The sequence below is a fragment of the Drosophila mauritiana genome, chromosome 3L (assembly GCF_004382145.1).
Source record: "Drosophila mauritiana strain mau12 chromosome 3L, ASM438214v1, whole genome shotgun sequence".
Classification (NCBI taxonomy): domain Eukaryota; kingdom Metazoa; phylum Arthropoda; class Insecta; order Diptera; family Drosophilidae; genus Drosophila; species Drosophila mauritiana.
The window spans coordinates 6950510-6973817 of record NC_046669.1 but is presented as its reverse complement, the minus strand read 5'-3'; the positions used below and the strand labels follow the sequence as shown (position 1 = coordinate 6973817).

At 44.9% G+C, this 23308-nt stretch overlaps 2 protein-coding genes across 19 annotated transcripts in view; one reads left to right on the top strand and one right to left on the bottom strand.

Annotated features, from left to right (window-relative positions):
- The window catches only part of LOC117139688 (Down syndrome cell adhesion molecule-like protein Dscam2), a 30771-nt gene extending 9222 nt beyond the window's left edge, over nucleotides 1-21549 (top strand). The window contains exons 6-22 of one of the 17 annotated variants that reach the window (XM_033302192.1): nucleotides 141-589; nucleotides 904-1048; nucleotides 5057-5208; nucleotides 7144-7416; nucleotides 8749-9033; nucleotides 12448-12567; nucleotides 12777-12950; nucleotides 13071-13221; nucleotides 13289-13569; nucleotides 13649-14134; nucleotides 14196-15512; nucleotides 15571-15861; nucleotides 15910-16056; nucleotides 16300-16463; nucleotides 16931-17057; nucleotides 17622-17712; nucleotides 18932-21549. In XM_033302192.1, the coding sequence (XP_033158083.1) occupies nucleotides 141-589; nucleotides 904-1048; nucleotides 5057-5208; nucleotides 7144-7416; nucleotides 8749-9033; nucleotides 12448-12567; nucleotides 12777-12950; nucleotides 13071-13221; nucleotides 13289-13569; nucleotides 13649-14134; nucleotides 14196-15512; nucleotides 15571-15861; nucleotides 15910-16056; nucleotides 16300-16463; nucleotides 16931-17057; nucleotides 17622-17712; nucleotides 18932-19361 (5083 nt within the window). In that variant the 3' untranslated portion in view covers nucleotides 19362-21549. Of the gene's footprint in view, nucleotides 1-140; nucleotides 590-903; nucleotides 1049-5056; nucleotides 5209-7143; nucleotides 7417-8035; nucleotides 8324-8748; nucleotides 9034-12447; nucleotides 12568-12776; nucleotides 12951-13070; nucleotides 13222-13288; nucleotides 13570-13633; nucleotides 14135-14195; nucleotides 15513-15570; nucleotides 15862-15909; nucleotides 16057-16299; nucleotides 16566-16930; nucleotides 17058-17308; nucleotides 17596-17621 lie in introns of those variants that run through there. The other 16 variants (XM_033302191.1, XM_033302182.1, XM_033302178.1 and 13 more) reach the window with 16 other exon arrangements.
- Nucleotides 21550-21870: 321 nt separating this feature from the next.
- LOC117140137 (arginine/serine-rich coiled-coil protein 2) lies at nucleotides 21871-22660 on the bottom strand. Of its 2 annotated transcripts, XM_033302904.1 has the most exons (2): nucleotides 22234-22660; nucleotides 22053-22172 (listed from the first exon to the last, which is right to left on the bottom strand). In XM_033302904.1, the coding sequence occupies exons 1-2, from the start codon at nucleotides 22499-22501 to the stop codon at nucleotides 22141-22143; spliced, it is 300 nt and encodes a 99-aa protein (XP_033158795.1). In that variant the 5' UTR covers nucleotides 22502-22660; the 3' UTR covers nucleotides 22053-22140. The 2 variants fall into 2 exon arrangements, with proteins under 2 accessions (XP_033158794.1, XP_033158795.1); XM_033302903.1 differs by having other exon boundaries at nucleotides 21871-22660.
- Nucleotides 22661-23308: the final 648 nt, after the last annotated feature.

The window sequence follows — 23308 nt, the reverse complement described above, 5'->3', positions numbered from 1 at the left end:
GAATAGATTGCAATAACCACAGTTGCTCTGTTCGTTCGCTTTTTGAAAATCTACCAATTGAAAATCGCGATTAATGGAGTCGATTTACAATAGTCTGATCCACATAAATCTTTTCATTTTTCCACGCCCCTCCAACGCAGCTGGTTCACCCACAATGGAGCCGGACCCCTGCCCGTGCTGAGTGGTCCTCGTGTCCGACTGCTCGGCCCCATCCTGGCCATCGAGGCTGTGACTGGCGAGGATTCCGGCGTCTACAAGTGCACGGCCGGCAATGTGGGCGGCGAGGCTAGTGCCGAGCTCCGGCTCACGGTGGCCACGCCCATCCAAGTGGAAATCTCACCGAACGTTCTCAGCGTTCACATGGGCGGCACCGCGGAGTTCCGGTGCCTGGTCACCAGCAACGGCAGTCCCGTGGGCATGCAGAACATCCTGTGGTACAAGGACGGCCGCCAGCTGCCCTCCTCGGGCCGCGTCGAGGACACCCTGGTAGTGCCACGCGTGAGTCGCGAAAACCGCGGCATGTATCAGTGCGTGGTACGACGGCCCGAGGGTGATACGTTTCAGGCCACCGCCGAGCTGCAACTGGGAGGTGAGTCCATCTAAACTCTAGGAGCAAATGCTAAATATTAGTGGGGAAACAGAAGTATTAACTTATGATTTGTAAACTTAAAGAGTCAAACTTCAGCTTTATTGTAAAGTAAAATCTTTAATATCTAGAATTGCTATTAATATTCCCATTTTATTGTAAGCCGCTTATTTTAATTCCTTCTCCGACTTACAAACAGTTCTATTCCCCACTTTGGAATCCTTTATGTATTAGAGCATCTAATCCCCCTCCTGGATTGGACCAGCTTATGGTTAAATTATTAATGTGACCTCTTGCCACCACATTCTGTTCCCCAGATGCGCCGCCCGTGCTCCTCTACAGCTTTATCGAGCAGACCCTGCAGCCAGGACCAGCTGTGAGCCTCAAGTGCTCCGCTGCCGGCAATCCTACGCCGCAAATTTCATGGACACTGGACGGATTTCCGCTGCCATCAAACGGAAGGTAATTGAACTTGTTGAAAAGGGGCGAAATGGGGGCATAGTAGGAGCTTCAAAGGGGGGCTGCAAGTGGGTTGGGGTTTCCGAGATGGGCTTGGCAATGGCAACGGCAGAGGCGGCGCTGCGGGCGCCCAGCAAAAATGTATCCCAACTGCGGCTCCCGACTGTGGCTGCGGTTGCATTTATTGCACTCGTTGTGTGCGTTTGTTTGCCTTTTGCTTTTCCCTCCATAACTTTTTTCTCATTTTCTGTATTTTTTTTTTGCTGCTGCCTGCGCTTTCCTTTCAAAAACATTGCCCCACGAATATATAGAAAAACATATACACACATATAGAAAGTGGCTGCCGCGCCTACAAAGGTGGGTGGTTTGGGTCGGCCTCGTCTGCTCCAGCGTTCATTCACTCCTGTTCCGGCGACTGTAAGTGTATCTGTATCTGAATCTGGTACTGAATCTGTATAGGTGTATGTGTGTATCCGTGTTTGCTGTGTCTGGTCCAAGGTTCCGTACTTTGCCTTTCTATTTGTTAATTAAGCGGCCGCTCGCCGACCAAAACCTTACGCATTTAATTGCATTTTTAGCTGGCCCGCTGCCAATTGAATTGAATCTCTTTAATGACATTGACATTTGCATTGGCCGAATAAAATCGAAGTCCAGACTTGACAAATAGTTGGTTGCCTCCATTCGTTTGCAAGCAAATAAAATGCAGCAGCGAATCGATTGATTGGCAATTCGGTCGGCGACATTGTCAGTTGCCATTCATTTGGCTTTTATCTCAGTCCCTTACCTGCTCGAAAAAAACCCTTCCTTTTATTTTGTATTTCGTATTTTTTTGCGGCAGTCCCCTGCTTCATTTGCAGTTCGTTGGCAGCTGCCACTAATTGTTTGAGTTACGTCTGTAATGATTTGCAAGTCAAACTTCTGTTGACTTCTCTTGTTGATTAAAAAATACCAGCAGCATCATGAAAATCAGCAGCGGTTTATTTGCACTCCTCGCTTTTCCGAAATTCCATTCTCGGTGGAAAGCTGTAGAATGGTGTAGAAAAGGGAAACTAAGGCAACCGTGTCCTGATTGTTGTCCTGCGTCGCCCAGCTGTGTTATATTTTAATTAAAACTTAAGCAATATGTCGAACGCAGGAGACGAAATCCCATCAACTTGATAGGTTGCGGGTTTTTGCCAGAAAATGATTCGCTTTCAGGATACCTTTTAGTTTTGTTATTTATGAGATATATTTATGGATAGTATTTTCGGTTAAAGTTCTGGAAAGCTTGAGCTTAATTTATTTATATTATGAATATCCTTTACATAAACCGATAGACAGATGGCTCCATTAGTCTGAAACCATTTAAAAGATCATAAAAAATGTGACTCGATTTTATGCATGTAAAGCACTTGAAGCTGCAACTTGGAGCTGTCGAGGACATTGCCATGCATTTGGTTTGCTCAAGTGGCTTGGCTCCTCTTGGTCCTGGCCACTTGGCTCGGGCAGAGAAGGAGCAGGAAGATGGCTTGACCACAAGGCAAAATTGATTACAAAAATTTGTGTGTTATGTGGTCGGTGTGAAAATTTGCTTTCGGAAACTTGTGCGGACATGCAGACGCCGATGGCCTTAATTTAAAAGTTATCTGAGCAACACAATTTTGACACATAATACCCGCTGGCGTTATCCTGGCGTCGCTGGCAACCTAATTTGCCAGGAAGCAGCAGCATCCTTCGCAATGCAGCACAAATTCTCTTGCTGTTTGCGTTGTTATTGCCGAGTTTTAAGTGGTTTACATTATTCGGTTTAAAGGTATATCAACTTGGTAAGTGTATTTATTTAATACACAGACACACAAACACAAACACACACACACACACACACCAGTTGAAGTGGCAGACAGACAGGCAAACAGGCATGTCGGTGGAAGTGCTGGGAAATGGCCGGAAAAGCGTGGGGGCGGGGTGCGGTGGTAGGTGCTGGATGGGGGGCAGACGCCTCGAGGCGGAAATTAAATGATTGCGCGCACGAGGTAACGCAACACTCAAACGCTCATTTTACGCCATTTTCAAAAGTTTGTCTGCGGCGGTACGAGAAACTCGGGCTAAGGCAGTTGAGCAGGCAGGTCTTCCCCCAGCTTTTCCTCCGCTTTTCCTTAGATTTTCCCCCCAGATTTCCTCAGCTTTTCCTGCGGAGCTGCTAAGACGCCGACGGAGGCGTGTGTGCGTGATGCGTTTGTCTACAACTGCAGGCGTTATGGAAATATGTGTAATTTTGGCCTAAATGAGAAAGCGCTTAAGCTGCAGCAGGAACGCTTTTTGAGCGACACAAAGCCATGTGAACTAAAGTGAACTCTGTGTTAAATATTTTCGTTTAAATGCTACTAATCGGATGAAGGTCCACCCTTATGCCTTTATATGATCCCTTAAGCTGTGCCTGCAAACTAACCTGATTGCAATCCAAGTGCAAACTCGATTCGGCCAAATTGAAATTCATAATTTTCCATAAACTTTTGCCACGAAACTTTTCGCTTCTGCCACTTGAAAGTGTGGCCGGGGCCAAGCTGCAAGTGGCACCCAGTGAAATTCTTATTCCTGCCGCCCCTTTTTTCGGCTGGCTGGAATTAAGCCACCCACTGAGCCGGGCACTCACACGGCAATCAGCTAAAACAGCACACAAAAGCCGCGCCAAGCTATTAGGTTTATATTGTTGCAGCCAAAGCGTTTTACGCTCCACACACTGGCGAGCACACACACACTCAAACACACACCGTTAAACTTCTGCAATGCCGCTTAAGCCGGCGTTGTGCGGATGAGGATGCGGATGTGTGCGACTTTGTTGCAACTCGGTCCTCGCCATTGTTTTCATTGCTCACAAGTGCTGCAGCCAACGACTGAGTGTCTCCCTTCCGAATGCGACTGTATGTTTCTACAGCCAGCTTCATTTTCATTTAACTACAGTTGCTACTGTTTTTTTTTTCTGGCCTGGGCACACTCCATAAAGATTTTTCGGCTTGACTTGGCCACACTTTCTGGGGAAATCAGAGCTCCTCGCGCCTGGCTTATGCATTCATAAGCCCCAAGCCACGTCGTTGAATCCCCTTTAGCCACAGGATGCGGCTGCTGCAAAAGTTAATTAAAATTGTAATTACTTTGCCTCCGCCATTATTGTTCTCCGACTCCAACTTCAACTACAACTCTGGCTCCAACTTCCAACTGCGGCCGTAATGCCAATTGAAAAGTTGCCACCGAGCCGGGCCACAAACTAATGAGCCGGCGGGTGGTGTGCTGGCTTAGATCGCAATCCCCGCATATCCCCAACACTCATACAATCGTACACATACATTCACAACGCTGTAAGATGCCGCAAAAGCCGATTGTGCGAGTGCCACATGGCGTATGCGTAACAATGTTGCCTGTAATTAATGCGTCTGTGCCAATAAGAAAGCGTGGCAAACAATGGAACAAACGCAGAACTTAATGCCAACTTGAGCGCCTTGTGAAATCCTTTTTTCCCCTCATTATTCGAGTCGTGGCGTAACGGCCTGGCATTAAGTGTATGTCGTATTCGCATTCGTGGGCGTGGCACATGACATTGACAGCAATATGGAAACTATGCTAAGCCCCGACAGCTCGACTGACAGCCTTCATTACGACTAAATGTGGCATAGAAAAAAACTAATGTTTAAAAAAAGAGTCGAAAAAAAACTAGCGCAAAAATACGACAAAAACAAAATGAAGCCTGCAGTCAAAAGGGATTTGGGTCAGGCTGCATTTTTGAAGTGTGCCTAGCTGATGAGTGTGCAGCGGTGTGTGTGTGTGTGTGCGTCAATGTTTTTGGTTGTGTATGGGTGTGTGGTACGCTTAAATATGCAGCGGCAGCTCGAAAACAAGAAAACAATTGTAGAACGAACACCAAGCTGGCAAACATTGCGCATACGCCGCGTGCAACCATCGCAAAAATCGCAACCAAGCAAATATTAATGTGTTTTTTGTGCTCTCATCCAAAACCATCCCTTTTTGCCGTTTCAGATTTATGATCGGACAATACATCACCGTGCATGGCGATGTAATTAGTCATGTTAACATAAGCCACGTCATGGTCGAGGATGGTGGCGAGTACGCCTGCATCGCGGAGAATCGGGCAGGACGAGTGCAGCATGCGGCGCGCTTGAATATTTATGGTACGTTGTATTCACACCCATGGCATGCACTCAAACATACAGATGCACATATGGGAAAAATGTAAATGGCTTAGTAAGTGGTTTAGAATTCACGAGGAGATCCGCCAGGATAGATCCTAGTATCTAGTATCTGGTATATCATGGTTATTTATAACAATATACAATAATGAAACTCCAATTCATTAGGGACAATAATTATCAGTCTGGATTCCATTATATTGAAGAAAGTAAGCTAACTTTCTTATAGTCCCTTGGTGATTCTAGAAGGCCATTCAAGATATGTTACTGAACAATTTTCCCCTGTGCATATACAAATATGGTTGGCTACTTACACATGCACTTAAACGTTCTTCGCGCTCGAGGCTGGCTGCTCTTCCTTTTTGGCATTTGCCTACTTTTGCTTGATTTTGTTTTACAACACGTTTGCCATGTTCTTACCATTGCCACATCCCCGCCTGGTTTGCCGGCCAGATCCTTTGGGCCCATGTCCCCATGTCCTCCTCCAGGAAGTTTACTTTTGTGCCTTTGCAGCAGTGAAGTGTTGTTCGAGGCGCACACTTCTGTTGAACATGGCTCTCGGCTGGTTGCAGTGCTTTCCCCCAGCACAAAGTTCCCTCGACAGGACGAGGAAACAGTCCACCCAAAAATCCACCCATTTTCCAGTGCCGGTTCCCAGCAGCACGCGCACCATCTGCCTTGTTTTTGCAAGAAATCAAATATTTTTGTGTCGCCAGGCAAACAAAATGGCGTTGCCAGCGAGAAAGAAGCAGGAGCAGGAGTGCAAACACAAAACGACAGCGGCGGCAAAAACTGCGCCATGTTTACAAAGTTTTGCAGTGAAAAAGTTGAAAAATAAAGTCAAGTAAATTCACGAAAAATCCTTTCTCGACTAAACGATGCTCTGCTGGCTCGAACAGAAAAGAAAATGAAGAAAATCGAGGGAAAACAACCCTCAGCACTCAGCTATCCCCGTTCGACATTTATCACTCAAATCAAATAAACTTGGGTATGGCTTATCCTTGGACGAAAGTTTAAGACCCCAGTGATTTGGTATGATAATCAAATGAATGTAAAAGAAAGTATGTCAGAAGTACCTGTTCATACCTCTCGTCCTTTCGACTCCTTTGACAATTTCCGCATACCCTGCAAACATTGTTTGCCGCCGGAGCTCGAAAAAGGAGCAAATGAATCCCACTTCCACTACCATCATCATTTAGTTTAAAGCTCGGCGATGTCGCTGATTGCGCGACTTGGTAATGGCGGTGATTACAAAAATCCCCATCCACTCCACCCCGATAAAAAAACACACACAGAGACCACGTATGACGTGCTCGGGAATTATGCATATTCCGCAGAAAAAAAAATGGAAGAAAAACTGAGCCCACAAGGCAACCGGAGGAGCTGCTCCTTCAGCGGCTGCTGCTGCCTCCACCGACCGACAGTTGCTGCATTATTTCCTTCCACGTTCCCGAAAAGTGTTTTGGCGGAGGGCGCTGGAGACAGGACGAATCCAGCCAGGATATGCATATTACATTGTGCTCCGCTTCCCGTTGTCTGCACAGAGAAAAAGAGTTACGATTCGTAGGGATATCAAAAGCTATTGGTTTTGAGCATAAAGCGATACAATATACTTAAATGTAGTATCTTTAATTGACTTCAAACAATAGCGCGTTCTTTAGAATTAACCAAATCATTAAATATCATATGTAAAAGATAGTTGTGTTCTTTTTGTTGATATTTCCTCTCAGTGCAACTGCTCTTTGTGGCACCAGTTCTTTGCCGCTGTATGTGTCGTTGTTTACTGCATTATTAAAAAAGCAACGTACGCGCAAATCTATTAAGCATTTACATTCCCCCAAAAGCACCATATCCCCAACTCAGAACTAACTCACCAGCTGACGCCTTTTTTTTCACCCATTTTCAATTCCGTGACAGGTCTTCCATACATTCGACTGATTCCGAAGGTAACTGCCGTCTCCGGCGAGACATTGAATCTGAAGTGCCCGGTGGCCGGCTATCCCATCGAGGAGATCCACTGGGAGCGCGGAGGACGGGAGCTGCCGGATGACATACGGCAACGTGTCCAGCCGGACGGCTCGCTGACCATCAGTCCCGTGCAGAAGAACTCCGATTCCGGCGTGTATACGTGCTGGGCGAGGAACAAACAGGGTCACAGTGCCCGGCGGAGTGGCGAGGTGACGGTCATAGGTTAGTATGTGACAGGAGAAGCCGAAAAAACTGAAAAACTGAAAATACCAAACCAAAGAAAGGCCGGGGAAAAAAGTGAACATGAAAACACAGTGAAATAGATAAACAAGAGGAGGTCGAGGTTGGTTTCTTTCACAGCTCTTTTCCCCCGAACGATGACATCAAGCAGCGGGCTACGAAACGAAGTGAAAATTGCATTTTAATTATTAACAGCAAACTAAGTAGTTTCCTATGGCGCTTCGAGTTGTTCCTTTTTGCCAACCTTTTTGCATTTATTTTCCACTTCCTTTTTTTTTTTTTGATTCTGCTTAATTTTGTTTTGTTTTGGCTTTCAGCCGGGTACATGTACTTTTTGCTTCTGCTCTAATTAAATATGCGCAATAATCTAAGCTTAAAAGTTGGTAAATTGAAAAAAAAAAATGGTATGAAAAAAGGAAGCTGAAGGAGAGCAAGGACGAACTGGACCCCGTTTTTTCATTAGTGCTAATGTTAATGAATTCGCGCCCTAATGAGGCGCCGTGCTGATTAAATTTTCATAAATCGCAACCTTTTCAACCGGTCACTGTGTGCTCCTTTTGCTTCCCTTTTGGCTCATCAATCCTTGGCTGATCCCTTCCAGTGCCGCCGAAGCTCAGTCCCTTCCAAACGAACATCCTGCAGCTGAACATGGGCGATCGGGCCTCGCTCACCTGTTCGGTGGTGAAGGGCGATCTCCCGCTGACCATCAACTGGCGCAAGGACGGCCGCCCCATCGATCCCACCCAGCACATGTCCGTGAAGCAGGTGGACCAGTACAACAGCATCCTGGTCATCGAGAATCTGGGCAGTGACCACACCGGCAACTATTCCTGTGTGGTGCGCAATTCCGCCGCCGAGGTGGAGAACTCGCAGGCCCTGCTGGTCAATGGTAAAAACAATGAGGAACTCGAGTCCTTCGAGTACAGTAATCCAGTTATCCAGTATTTGTAATCCCGTTTAGTTGCAAGTAGTTGAGTTTCCTTTCGTATGCACTTTGATTCATGTACCATGTAACACAGAACCATTGAATTGCATATACATACATATTATCTTATATATATATACGATCCTTGCTATCCTTTGTAAATGATGTTTCCACTTTCGGAATGTTTGTACAAGATTAAGTAGCGTTTTTCGATTCGAATGTGTTAACAAAACTGCGAAGGTTTACAGAGCGTACAAATTGACAATCAGCAATCATCATCAGTTGCTGCATCAACGTGGGAATTTCGCGTCCGCCAGGTGTCTCCGCTCAGGTGTCGCCGACCAGCTGTGCCAATCCTAACCCGTTTCGCCTGATCTTTCCTCTTGCAGTGCCGCCGAGCATAGAACCGTTCGCCTTCCAGGAGGGTTTGGCCGAGGGCATGCGGACGAGGACCGTCTGCGGGGTGTCCAGGGGCGATCCGCCGCTGAAGCTCATCTGGCTGAAGGACGGTGATCCGCTGCCCGACCTTTTGGGGGCCAATGTCACCATGCTAGACCAGTACAGCTCCCTGCTGAGCATTCCGTCGCTGTCGGCCACGCATTCCGGCGAGTACACGTGCGTGGCCAAGAATCCGGCGGCCGAGATCAAGTATACGGCCCTCTTGCAGGTCAAAGGTAGCGTACTAGCGTACCCATCACTACAGCCAAACACTAAACACAAAAAGAGAAAAGCTCACAAATATCGGAGCCATTTGCTATCAAAATTGAAAATAAATCAAAGTTTGTTAACTTCTGTAGCTTCTTCAAAACCCCATAAATACTGCTCAATCAAATTTCGTTGCATACTCATAGGCGCAATATAAATCTTTCTTTAAAAACTCAAGGATACTCACATTTCCTATATGAAATTTCAAAAAATTAATAATTAGACATTAAATACTATTCGATACAACAAACTGCTATGGCGATATTATTTCTCTGAAAACACAATACACAATAACACACTACATATAATACAAACTAAGCGAACTTCACTTGCCCCTCAATAACTTTTTGCTTTCCCGCTGATGTATTCAAGAACAGCTTCTTAATGGTATTTTCAGTTGTTGATGATATTTTTGGTTGATTTTTAACAACAAATAACAATGGGCTGGCCAAGTTTTTTTCGAGTTCTATGTAACTGAGCCCCGGTGCAACTGAACGTTGCGCAGCCCGAAGGCGCTTTGATTTTTTGACTCTCACTAAGAAAACCACCCATAACTCCAATATAAAAAACGTACCGCTTAAAAAACCTCCGAAAACCCCAACTAATCTACAATTAAGAGTTCCCCCGTCACCTTTAAGTCGCTTTGGCACGCTGTGGGTTTTTTTGACAACCGTCTCACCAGGTAAAACGTTTTAACTGCACTGCTTTTTATGCGCTTCGTAACCAAAAATCTAACAAATTACCTATAAAGCTTATGAATATCTCTTTTGATTTGCTGCCTATTATTTGAAATGCTTCTTACACGACAAGTCGGGTTTTAGCTGCATAAGTTAAGTGTGCGCTCTCCCAGCAAAATTCAAAAATTCAACAATTGGTAATCCTTCCATTTTGTCGAGCTCTCGGAGGGCGCACGGCTTTTTGTGATTAGCTGTAATTTATAATTTATACAAATACTCCTGCATAAACATGGATAATAAGCTGCTTTAAGATTCGTTTGCCTTATTCGCAATGCCCCAGTTATTTTTCGGTTGCCGGCCAGTGCGATGCTGCTCGGTCTGCAGGATACATGCAGAATATCCTTTGTTACCCTTGGCTCCTCTCTTCATTTTTGACTTGCAGCTTTCGAAAACTCCACTTCATCCACTATGCTCAATGTGCTGTGCTTAATTAACGAACGAATAAACAAGGCGAACGCTGAAAATGAATGAGTTCGCAGAAAAAAAAAGCAACGAATCCACCCAAAAATCCTTCGAAGATGCTATGAAACTCGCGCTTACGCTTCCAATTTGATTTTGGCCTCTCTAATCGCTTACTATATTTCCACACCGAAAAAATGGGACAGGGGATTCAAATTTATTGATAATTAATACGAGATTTTAGTAACACTGCTCTTAGGGTTAAAAATTACAATCGTTTTTGAAAAGATATATCCTCAAAAATGATATTTTATAAATAATTTATTTTAAATTCCTAAACGCATCTACAGAACGTGCTGTCTCGAAATTAAATTCCAAATATTTATCATATTTCGCGATATTTCGCTTTGATCCCCGACTTTTTTTTCGGTGTAGCCACCCCTTTCGCTTGTGTGAGTGCCTGTGGCTGCCTGTGTGCGTGCGTGCGTGCGTGTGACTGAGAAACCGCTTAAACCTAATCTTATTGCAGAGCAATGTGAACTAAACCGCAAAAATAAAGAAAATATATGACGGAGATCCGACCGAGAAACTAAATGGATAAGAAACTTAAAGCTTCGCAGTATTTGCTAATGTAGTTGAGAATGGTTGTTTTTTGCTAGAGAAGCGGCTGCCATCATGCTGCATTTTTCATTTCTGCACGTCTTTTTTGTACAGATTAGAAATGCAATTTTTAGTTATGCCCGTTGCCATCTGCATGCGCGTAGTGCTGTGACAAATGAATTTTAATTTCAATTTATGTATGATTTGCTTGCTCTCCGTTCAGTTTCGTTTCATAGCAATCCAAAGCCTCGGTTCTTAAGCTCTCGTTTTAATTCGTTTTTGGGTTTTCCTCCTATCACACACAGATTGCTCCGTTAAGCTTTTTCCGCCCAATTTCCAGCCAGCCAGCCAGCTTGGGGTGTGAGCAATTATATTTATTTTCGAGCAAAACTCCAAGCACACAGTTTTCCAAAAATTTAATTTATTTATATTTATTTTGCCAATGCTCCATTTCCCAGGCTGACGCTGCTGTTGTTGTGTGCAAAGATTTTTTCCGTATTCGAATTAGACACGCTGCCACCCCAAATAAAACCAACCCCAAAACTATGCCAAAAAAATCCTTGAAAAACCCAAAAGAATAAAAAAAAAATATGTTATGCCATAATAACCAGAAATCATTTTAATTAATACCGGGCCGTGGGCCAGCTGATAATTTCATTTGGAGCTCTATAATTTGCTCCTTGTTCGGGTTTAATTTTTAATTAACATTTTTTAATTCGTTATTGCTGCACAAACAAAGGCTGGCAATTAAATGCAGCCGCTAAGTAAACAGTTTATAATTTATTGAAAACGTCGCTATGGTGGGTGATTTTTTTTGATATATTTTATTTTTTTTGCATTGAAATCCCATTTTATTGTTTCGCTTTTTTCGTGTTTTGTTAGCTGCGTGTCCAACTATGAAACTCACACCACCACGTTCACATTTATGTTGCGCATTCTATAATTTCTATGCAAATATATTTTCAATTTCGCTTCTGGCATGCCTTTGTCATTTAATTTATGCGCCGAATATACCAGAACATATTAAGCCTTTTTTGCGATTTTTTCGAACAGTGAGGCACAGAGCGTGGGCGAATCAAAGAAAACACACAAAAGAGAAAGCGATCAATTTGAATAAACGAAACGAAAAGATATAAAAATAAAGTCCTTGCACACCAACAAAAACCAAAAGAATTCATTTTCCCCCACGGACATTCCTAAATGATTTTCCTTAAAACATGATGACATCAAAGAATCTACATTATTTTTGTTCCATTTTTGACTGAGTTGCATATGAAATTATTTTTTGTATTTGATTTCGAAGCAATCCACCCAAAAAAAAAAAAATAAATAAAACAGATATCATTTTGTATATTAGTTGAAAAGTTCCTAAAATATTGCTACCACTATTCAACCAGTTTTTACATTTGTGCTAGGCACAATGAAAATCTTAAAATCGTAAACAGCAAAAATTCTTTTATGCCGTTTTTTACTTTGCCAGAAATCTTCACTTTTCCTCTCTGTCTCTGTCTCTCTCTATATCTCTTTCTAAGAACCATTACTCTTACTGTATGTCTTAGCAGTTTTGATTTCAATCATTCGTTCTGAACTCCCAGCTATTTTCCGAGTTAGCTAACCATTTCTTCATATCACGCATACGCCCCGTAGTGCCGCCTCGCTGGATCGTCGAGCCCGTGGACGCGAATGTGGAGCGCAATCGCCACATTATGCTGCATTGCCAGGCGCAGGGTGTTCCCACACCCAGCATAGTGTGGAAGAAGGCCACAGGTTAGACTCTACAAATTGCATATAAATTATAAAATTATATAAGAAAATATGTCCGGAGAAACGGAATCATATGTCATAGCCCAACTTTTCTAATATATCGTCTTCGATTAGTAATAATCAATGAATAGAGTATATATTTTGGTACAATCTAGTATGTTTTCAAGTAGAACTAACCAATTTCCACTCGGTCTTTCAATGTCTACCCACAGGCAGTAAGTCGGGAGAGTACGAGGAAGTCCGCGAGCGTCCCTTCACCAAGCTCCTGGGCAATGGCTCCCTGCTGCTTCAACACGTTAAGGAGGATCGCGAGGGCTTCTATCTGTGCCAGGCCAACAATGGCATCGGCACCGGCATCGGAAAGGTCATCCAGCTGAAAGTGAACTGTGAGTATTTGGCGGAAAGGATGATGTTGCTCTGCTCTGGCAATTTGGTTAATTGCAATGCTGTGGCCCCGGAGGAATCGACGTCGTAATTAAAATGGGCAAAATGCTCGCCGTTTTCAGCATCGCCGTACTTCTCATCCACTTCCCGGTCCGTGATGGTGAAAAAGGGCGACACGGCACTGCTCCAATGTGCCGTCAGTGGGGACAAGCCGATTAACATTGTTTGGATGCGCTCGGGCAAGAACACGCTGAATCCGTCAACCAATTACAAGTGAGTGCACTCAGCCGGATCTGCGGGCAACGAAAGTAATACCGCTGCACTTTGCATTCGTTTTCAGGATCTCGGTGAAGCAGGAGGCCACACCAGACGGAGTGTCCGCCGAGCTGCAAATCCGCACCGTGGACGCCACCGACAGCGGTCCGTACTTCTGTCGGGCCAGCAATTTGTATGGTAATGATCAGCAGCTGGTGCAGCTGCAGGTCCAGGAGCCACCACTGCCACCCAGTGTCCTGGAGGCGGCCATGATCAGCAGTCGATCGGTGAACATCAAGTGGCAACCGAAAACCTTGGGCACTGGCGATGTGACCAAGTACATAGTGGAGTTCCGCGAGGCAGATCGTACGTATAGTATGGATTGGAATTCAAGAGTTTGAAGAGATGGTAAAGCTTCCAACGTAATTAGATTCTCTCCCACCAGCTTTGTTTGTGGACCAGTGGCAGCAGATCGAGGTCAAGGATCCGCCACATTTCAATGCAATGATCGAGAACCTCAAGCCGGCGACTCGTTACGCTTTCCGGGTGATTGCCGAAGGATCAGCCGGACGCAGTGCACCCAGCCAGGAGCTGATTGTTCGCACGGAACCGCAGCGACCCGCAGGACCTCCTCTAAGTCTCTCCGCCCGACCTTTGTCTTCCACCGAGCTGCTCATCAGTTGGGTGGCTCCATTGCCGGAACTGCGACATGGTGACATTCAGGGCTACAATGTCGGCTACAAGCTGTCCAGTTCGGGAAATACGGCATACAACTTCACTTCCGTTTCCGGAGATGGCGATGGAGGCAATGGGGAGCTACTACTCAGCGGACTGGCTAAGTTCGCCCGATATACCGTTGTGGTGCAGGCCTTCAATCAGGTGGGGCCAGGACCTCTTTCGGAACCCACCGCTGCTCAAACCATGGAAGATGGTAAATTGGGTTTTTAGGAACTAACTTGATATATTGATTTAATTTAACATTTTTTAATCAGTTCCAAGTCGACCACCGGAGGACGTGCGTTGTGCCGCCTTATCCTCGCAATCGCTTCAGGTGTCCTGGCAACCACCGCCAATTTACCACACCAATGGACTGCTGCAGGGATACAAGCTGATATTCGAGCCCATCATCGATGACATTCAGCCCAGCAAGGACGAAGTGGAGTCGAGGAAAACGACAGCACTCACCATGGTGCTGACAGGACTTCGCAAATACACCAACTACAGCATTCAGGTTTTGGCCCACACGCGTATGGGCGATGGAGTGGTATCGAAGCCATTGTTTTGCCACAGCGAAGAGGATGTGCCCGAGGCTCCGGCGGATATCAAAGTTGTGTCGAGCTCATCGCAATCCCTGTATATCTCTTGGTTGCCACCCAATGAACCGAACGGAGTGATCACCAAGTACAGTCTGTACACTCGTGTGGTGAACGGTCGCGAGGAGCTGAACAATGAGAAACGTAGTCTGCCATCGCAGCAGGCCTATTACGAAGCCAAAGGACTGCATCCGCATATGGAGTATCAGTTCTGGGTGACCGCCAGCACTCGAGTGGGCGAGGGCAAGAGTTCCCGAGTGTCCTCACAAATCACCACGAATCGCATACCGGCAAGGATCATATCCTTCGGTGGTCCTGTGGTCAGACCTTGGCGATCCACCGTTACTCTACCCTGCACGGCGGTCGGAAAACCCAAACGGGAGTGGTTCAAATCAGATGTGGCACTGCGGCAAGGTGGACTGCATAACTCCCAGCTGCTGGACAGTGGGGATTTGATCATCTCCAGCCTACAACTGGCGGATGGTGGCAACTACAGCTGTCAGGTTGACAACGGCATTGGAACTGATCGACTGACGCACACCTTAATCGTTCAAGTGCCACCTACAGCTCCGGTTCTTTATGTAACGAGTGCCACCTCGAGCAGCATCCTCATGCACTGGAAGTGTGGCTTCACGGGCAATGCACCCATCACCGGCTATACCTTGTTCTACCGGCGAGCCAATGGCAACACGGACGAGATGCAATTGTCGCGACATGCTTCCAGTCATGAACTCAAGGGTCTGATGTGTGGCAGCACGTACCAGATCCACCTGAGTGCCCAGAACAAGGTGGGCACCTCGCCCACCAGCACCATTCTGCACGTGCGCACTCAGGGTCAATCGCCTGGTCATCCTGCCTCCACTGCTCTCTTGGCACCCAACTCGACCTCGCTGTTGGTTCGACTTCACTCTTGGCCGGACAACGGATGTCCTTTGCTCTACTTCGTCCTGCAGTACCGAGCGGTGACCGACGATCCGGATGCGGAATGGGTGCTAGGTGAGCGCATCGAGCTTTATTACGAATATATAAAACGAACTACATATTTTTCCCGCAGTATCCAATGCCTTGAAGCCGCAGCGGCGCATAGTAGTCAACAATCTGCAACCATCGACGCTCTATCAACTCCGCATGGAGGCGCACAATGTGGCTGGAATCTCGCAGGCGGAGTTCAACTTCGTGACCCTGACCAAGGATGGAGATCCACCGCCGCCGGAAATCATGCATCGTGGCCGTAGTGGTCAAACCACGGTCATATTCGCCAATATTAACCTGCTCATACCAACCATAGCGGCAGTGTCCGGAATGTTCTGCACAATCATCATGATCATCGTTTGCTACAGACACAGTAAGTATACAATATCAATAAGTTCCAGAGCTGAACTAATTGACCCAGTGCTTAAAAATGCACCACCGCTCGCAGAGCAAAGTCAAATTCAAAAGGAATCACTCGAGAATCGAGCCAACTCAGAGGCTGCCCAGCGGGAGCGGTATTATGCCACCATACACAAGGTGTCCATGCAGAACAACGATAAGATTCCAGGTGAGTGATTGGTTGGAACGGGGTGGCCAGAAATCTCAACTAAAGGAGTACTTGAAAACGTCCATCTGACGTTCATTTTCAATGGAATACGAATTATGTCTCAATCAGTAATTCCTGGAAAGAAACCCTTGAGCATGAAGTTCTTTATCCAACTGACAACAACAAAGCCCTTGAGATTTCTGTGACCCCTGTTGCCTTGCTACTTGATCAGCTGCGCTAATCGCCCGAGGACTTGTTCCACAGAAACCTCCGAGGACATCTCGCCGTATGCCACCTTCCAGCTGTCGGAGGCTGGGGGCAACATGTCGCAGCCGCACCACGGCGGTCCGGCCAACACGCTGCTCCACTCGTTCATGTACCACGAGCGGGCCCTGGCCGAGGGCTGCTCGTCGCCACCACCAGCCGCGGTACTGAACCCACCAACAACCACCACCCATCACCACCACCACCACCAACGTCCACTAAAGACAATTCATAATTATTATCAGACCTCACCGTTCCATAATATCGTGCGTTTGTTTATTCATTTCTTTGATTTAGCTCTCTCTCTCCTTCTACTAAGTACTCCGATTGATCGAATGTGGTCCTGCCACTCATTAGTGTTTTTCTGAGTGTACTACTACGTGCTTTTTATGTTGTTCCATGTTGCTCGTGTATTTGTTTGCCCTTCAGTTCACATTAATTGCAATGCCGTAAATCATGCTAAGGGGCTTCAACGCCCTGGATCCATGTCACCTGCCAATCTTGAGTTACCCATTCTTTTGTTCGAGAAGCGTTCCAACCCCAGGCGCTTTGTAGTCGCTAGCTGCATAAATTCCGCGCACTGAGATGCTGATCCAGACTAATTTCCCGCTGTTCCATGTTCCATGTGCAGTCCAAGAACCGGAGGCGCCACTCCAGGAAGACGGAGCCGGAGAGCGAGGAGTCGGAATCGGACCAGGACCAGCTCACCTCCAGTCGCACCGAGTCCTCCAACCAGCACGAGGGCAAGATCAAGCACAGTAAGTCAGGGATGGGAAAGTTCTATATATTATTGAATATATTTAAAATTGATTATAAGAACGTCCCACGATTTTCAATTCATCTGCAGTGAACGTCCACTCAAAAGTGAAATTATGTTGATGTTTTCTGAAAAATTACTTGATATTGAGATGGGTTTCACTGCAGACGTCCTTTGTTCTAAGTTCCCAGGCTTTTATCCTAAAGTATTCTGCCAGCTGAACTCTCTTTTTGTGTTGCTTTGTTTTTGCAGACTCTAGACTAATACAACACTTTCCAAACCACAATATCTCGATAACATATCTGTAGTAGGCCAAACTGCACCAAACAAAACTCCACACGAAATACTAAGATCAGGCCAACCAATAAGACTAAGACCCAATTTTGTAATTGATAGTGCTAAGTTAGTTGTTAAGTTTTTGTTAACGTTTTTTATCTATGTATTGTATCCCTGCCAAAGAAAAAAAACTCTCTATCAGCCCGCTCTTTGTTTTTCTGTTCTTTTCTTCCCCACTAACATCTCCGTCTGCGCTGCGATTGATACACCATTGATCCGTTGATCGTAGGCATCATCTACCATGGAGCACAATCAAGCACCTCCTCCGATCTGTCACCAATGTCCGAACAGAAATCATTGCCCCGCCGCGGTCGCTCCAGGTATCATCATCAGCAATATCAGTTTTCCACCAATACCACACCGCGCCACCACAACAGCAACAAAATGAACAACAACACCACCAGCAACACGAACACCACAGCCACCAATACGACAGCCACACCATCGACATCCAGCAATTCGAACAAAATTCTATCGCCGCGCGGCGGAAATCTGAAATCCATATCGAGCACGTTCAAATCGCAAGACTCCATACAGTGCCACATACCCACATTGGTCAAGTCGCCATCGATCAGTACACAGCAGCAGAAACAGTTCCACAAGCAGCAGTTGCAGAATAGTAGTACCAATAATTCCCAGCATAGTAGCTCCAATCCGAACAGTAGTAGTTTGAAGCAACAGCAGCCCCTACTGATCACGCCCAAGCTCCATCAGCTGGAGGCCAATGGCCAGGAGCTGTTGGGGCTGGACGGGATCGGCAATAGCCCGTTGGTAGCCTGCATGCCGCCCTCCTCACAGTTCCGCCCCATACCCCACAAGTCCATAATGCCCGCGCATGAGCCACCGCACCACCACAACCACAGCCAGCAATCGCATCCCCACCAGCAGCAGCAGCAGCATCCGGGCACGCTGCTCAACCCCTCGACGGCCATGCTCTCCTCCAAGTTCTTCACAGCGCCCACGCTGCCCAAATAGGATACGGCCAATGGGGGGAGTGAATACGTTGGTGGTGCCATGGAGGCCATGGACGGTTTCGGCTATGACAGCGGCGAGATCTCCTGCACCTACATGGACCCAATCGATCAGACATGAGACCTGGCCTACGGTGAGGTGTGTGGTCCCCCCGAGGGGGCCCGTTAAGGACCCTTTTCACGACCTGGTGGCTCAGCTGAGTGACTGGATAGCATACAGAGACATATTCTTGGATTCGAGTATGCACATATTGTAGCATACGAGTTCATACGAGTCTTGAGCCATCTGTAAATCAAACTTAAAAGAGAGTATACTTAAATCAAAATGTAAAGCCCTTGAAGTACAAGCTGATAAATCAGGTCGTGAAATTTGTGCCCACCCACGCACACCCAACCACACAACCAGACTAGAACTACACCACTAGGTCTTTAAACGAATGAATGCTTGAATGCTGTGGTTGCAATCAGAAAACCAACTCTGGACCCTTTCTTGTACTTGCACCCCCATCACCCCCCAACGATTGCCACCCACCACCCTCCCACTCCCCGAATGAACACACGCATCCAGGGCCGGCATCCTGCGCACGCTGCATCCGCTCCAGCTGCAGGCCGAGTGCAACGCCGGCGCCTTCCATCGCACGGAGGACGGCGGCCTGGGCGAACGGATCGAGCTGGCCGAGGTTGAGGTCGATGTGGATACGATTAAGAAGCTAAAGCTGGGTCAGAGGTCATCGCTCTGGTCCCGACCCTCATCCACCACCTCCCAGCTGCAGCAGGAGCACCAGCAGCAGCAACAGCAGCAGAAGCATCACCAGCAGCAGCAGCAACACCACCAACAGCAGCAGCAGCAGGCACCACAGCAACCACACAAACGAGCGCATTCAAAGTCACCGCAGCCACAACAACAACAGCCACTGCAACAACAACGCCAACAACATTCACCCGCTCCTGGCCAAAAATTGCTTAGCGAGAAATCGGATTATTCGATATCCGTCTGAGACATTGGTAAGATCTGATCGCAAGATCAGCAGATTGGATGAGACCGGGCCCCCCGATAGCCACAAATTTAGCAGCAGCCGGGCCGTTTTTGTACATTTTTGTAATGCATTTGTTACCTTACCAAGAACCGCTCCCCTTTACTCCCTGACACCACTCTTGAAATGATAAACCTCTACTCCAAACTTTCGGAAGAGCCCCGCACCAAGTAATACCCTCCTGTCCCCCCAAAAGAAACAACCAGATGAACACTCAGTAAACTTTCGGACAATCAGTATCAAAATTCTGCACCAACCATCCAAAAACCAAAACATACCGAATCGAAACACTTCCCATTATGAACTCCTGCCCGTATTTATAGAGGTCATACTATATATAAGTATTAACGATTGTGCATGCTAAATACCCACGTATGTATGTATGTATCTACATATGTATATGTATGTAGGTGAATGCATATGGCATGTGTCCAGAAAGAACCCAGGTCAGTTGTCGAACTTCCAGAAATGTTGTATGTACATATATATACTAACGTAGTCTATTAAGTATCCGTAACGACTAATGCGTATATCACTCGAAACTGTAACTCAAACTACTAACTGCAAAACTATCGCAAACTATCGTATCGAATCGATTCGAATCGAACTGTTTTTCATCGTATGTAGAAAGGACGACCTTCTTCTAGATGATGAAGTCTCGAATAGCAATGAGTGTTTGGCCTATGAAAAGCTACTCCTAAAGTAGTTCAATAAGTTTCGGTTTTGTGGTACACCAGGGCGATGAAACGAGGAATTTAATCTTGAAATTTTTAACTAAGCCGAAAACTCAGATATACATATATGCTGTGTACAAATTTATATGAATGTATATTGATGTGTGTCCCTGTGTGCGTGTCTACGTTATGAGGCAGTCGTGTGCTCATGTATGTATATAGGATATATACCGAGATATACAATCGAAGAATACTCATTTAGTTGTTAGCGAATCCACGTACATGTAGAGTATTGAGCAAATGCTGTAAATAATCAAAAGTAAAACCCTCAAAGGACTGACAATGTTGCATGACTCACATAGAGAAACCCAAAGGAAAGTAAAGCCACAATGAAAATGTTAACTAAATGTATTCGATATAGCCGATGTACACACACTCGAATATGTCGCCAGCTGAATTTGAATTCAAGAAAGCAGTATTCATAGATAATATGACATGATATCGCAGTAATCACACATTAGTGTTTCCATTACAATAAACTGTCATTCGTCGAGTTGTAGATAAATGTTTTTAAAAACGAATTAATGGAAGTAAATTGAATGAGCCTGTAGGAGAATCAAATACCAGTCGTAATTAAATTTCGAATTATCATAAACACTCAATCAAGCAGCCGAATGGAACGAAAGCCAAGTTAGGAGCAGACAAACAAACTACAAATTAATATAACTCTTAGTTCGTATCGAATAATCCAAAAGTAATACGAGTACATAGCTGTATTTTAACTAGCCTACAAAAGCATAAGGAAACCATTAAACAGTCAAATAAAATCGATGAGGAGTAGAAGGAGGATCAGAGGGACGAATTGAACCCATTTCGGAAACCATGTGCCAAAATTTGTTTTTAGACAAAGCTCTCTTAAATTACGGATATACAATAAATAATGCAAGCCATGAAAAGCGAGTAAATAGCAGCCACGAAATATGAACATACCAATTAGAGCCACAGAATTCACAAAATAAAGTCGCAGATTAAGGTGTTCACTTGGGTAAAATTTATTCGAACCCGAGCCAGACAGCATAATTCTTTACTGTCTCATTTGAAATAAAAGCAAAAACAAAAAGGAAAATTTACGAGCCAGCAGCACTCTTTGTTTATATAGCGATTAACGCGATTTTAGTCGGTTTTTATATGCATTTATTTGTACGAAGCAATGAAATGGTTTATTACATTTAACATCGAATTTTACGAATTTATTAAGAACAACCGAAAAGTTGCGACTGCAAGGAGCAACCTCACAGCAAAGTCTACAAATCAAAAGATGAAATTAACTTAATAGATCACAATCAAAACGAGAACAAACCGAGTAATTATACGAGCGGGAGAAACAATTTTTATGTTTAACATATAATTAGCACAACAACTACAAAATAAAAACTATTAATGTAAAAACAAACGGCATTTAAAAAATATAAGAAATATTTAAAAATAACAAACGATTGTTTATCTCTTGGTCCGCTGATGGAAAAGGTGACATAAAAACTACTTTTCAAAACTTTGAATATTTGCTCAGAAAAATGGTTCGAATATTTCACAACTTTGGTAAACATGAATGCCAAATGACTATATCAGCATTTCATCAACAAATGTAACTTATTAACTTGAATAACTGAACAGTAAGTATTAACCAAACTGGTAGAACCAAAACAAACATACACCCACCCTTCATTTTAATAAAATTCATATAAATATTTTTTTTTATATATTATATATTTTATTTAATTTTTTTTTTGGTTTTTTTTTGTGCACACTTAATATATAAAATGGATATTTGATAATGGATATTGGATAATACTGAATGAAGCCAGATACTCACACTGAAATCCGAACGGGCAGAGCCAGGGGCAGTGCTCGAGATCGTCGGGAATCGGTGTAGGACCTGGAACGAGAACGCCCATGAGAACGACCACGCGAGTGACCACGGGAGCGACCGCGAGACCGGGAACGATCCCGCTTGCGGTCATCCCGGATGTGTCTCCTCCGCGGCATGTGCTCCTCCTTATCCGCCAGGATCAGCTCGCAGTCACTGTGGTCGGAACTGGAACTGGAAGATGGGCTAGTGTGATGACCATGACCATGTTTGCGTCCCCTGTGTCGTCGTTTACCTCCATCGGAGCTGCGGTGCTTGGACTTGGTCTCCTTGATGGAGAGCTGAGATTCCTGCTGCTGCTGCTTCTGGATCTGTTTCATCACATCGTTCAGCATTTTCTGGGCCATGTTGGCCTTTCGAATGAGCCGCTCCATCGACGGGGTGGCCATGTCCTCCACTTCCACGGGCGTGGCACTCGGCACTTGGCCGCGGCATCCTTGACATGCCTCCGGCCCTGCATTTGCCGCAGTTTGCTCACGTGCCACGTTATCGTATTGCGACATTTTTGCACTAGTTTACACCTGACCCGATAAGAAATTCACTTAACACTTTGATTACTGCTTCACTGCTGCTTCTGTGAACTGGATACAACTGCTGTAACTGCTGTAACTGCTGATGCTGCTGGATCTGTTGCTTGTGTTGCGACTGCTTCACTTGAACACTTGAATTTGACTGGCTTCTGCGGCATTCGGTCGATGAGCTTTTATAGGCAACTTTGGCGCCAAGCTTATCGCGACTTTCGGACTGTAAACATTTGCCTTTCTTTATCAGTCACATACTCATACAAGCACACGATAAAGGTGACGTCATCTGAGCTATTTTTAACAAAATCGCTTTCATGGGTTTTTGGGAAATTACTTCCATTGATCACGTGTTTTTAATGTTACATAATTTCATTCCCGAACGTAACCTCAAAAATATTTCTTATTATTGCGAAATTGTTTTTACTTTTGTTCTGCATATATGCATTAATATTCTATACAATATTATAAATATATTGCGTATATTTAAAAACATACAATCATTTTATTTTATTACGAAATTGTGAAATATGATCTTTTGATCTAATTTTCATTTTGAATTTCGTCCGAATGTGTAAGTCTAAGACAATTATATTACGGTTTCAAAACATCGAAAATTTTAAAAAATATAAAATATTAAGAAATTTAGACAAATTTTTGAAAATGTTTTGGGATCTTAATAATTGCATATCGGGCAGCTTTTAATTAATTTTTACACATTTTTGAAATATTAAACGGTTACATTTTTTCGAAGCCTGCTATTTAATTGTTAGGTATAAGACTACGTAT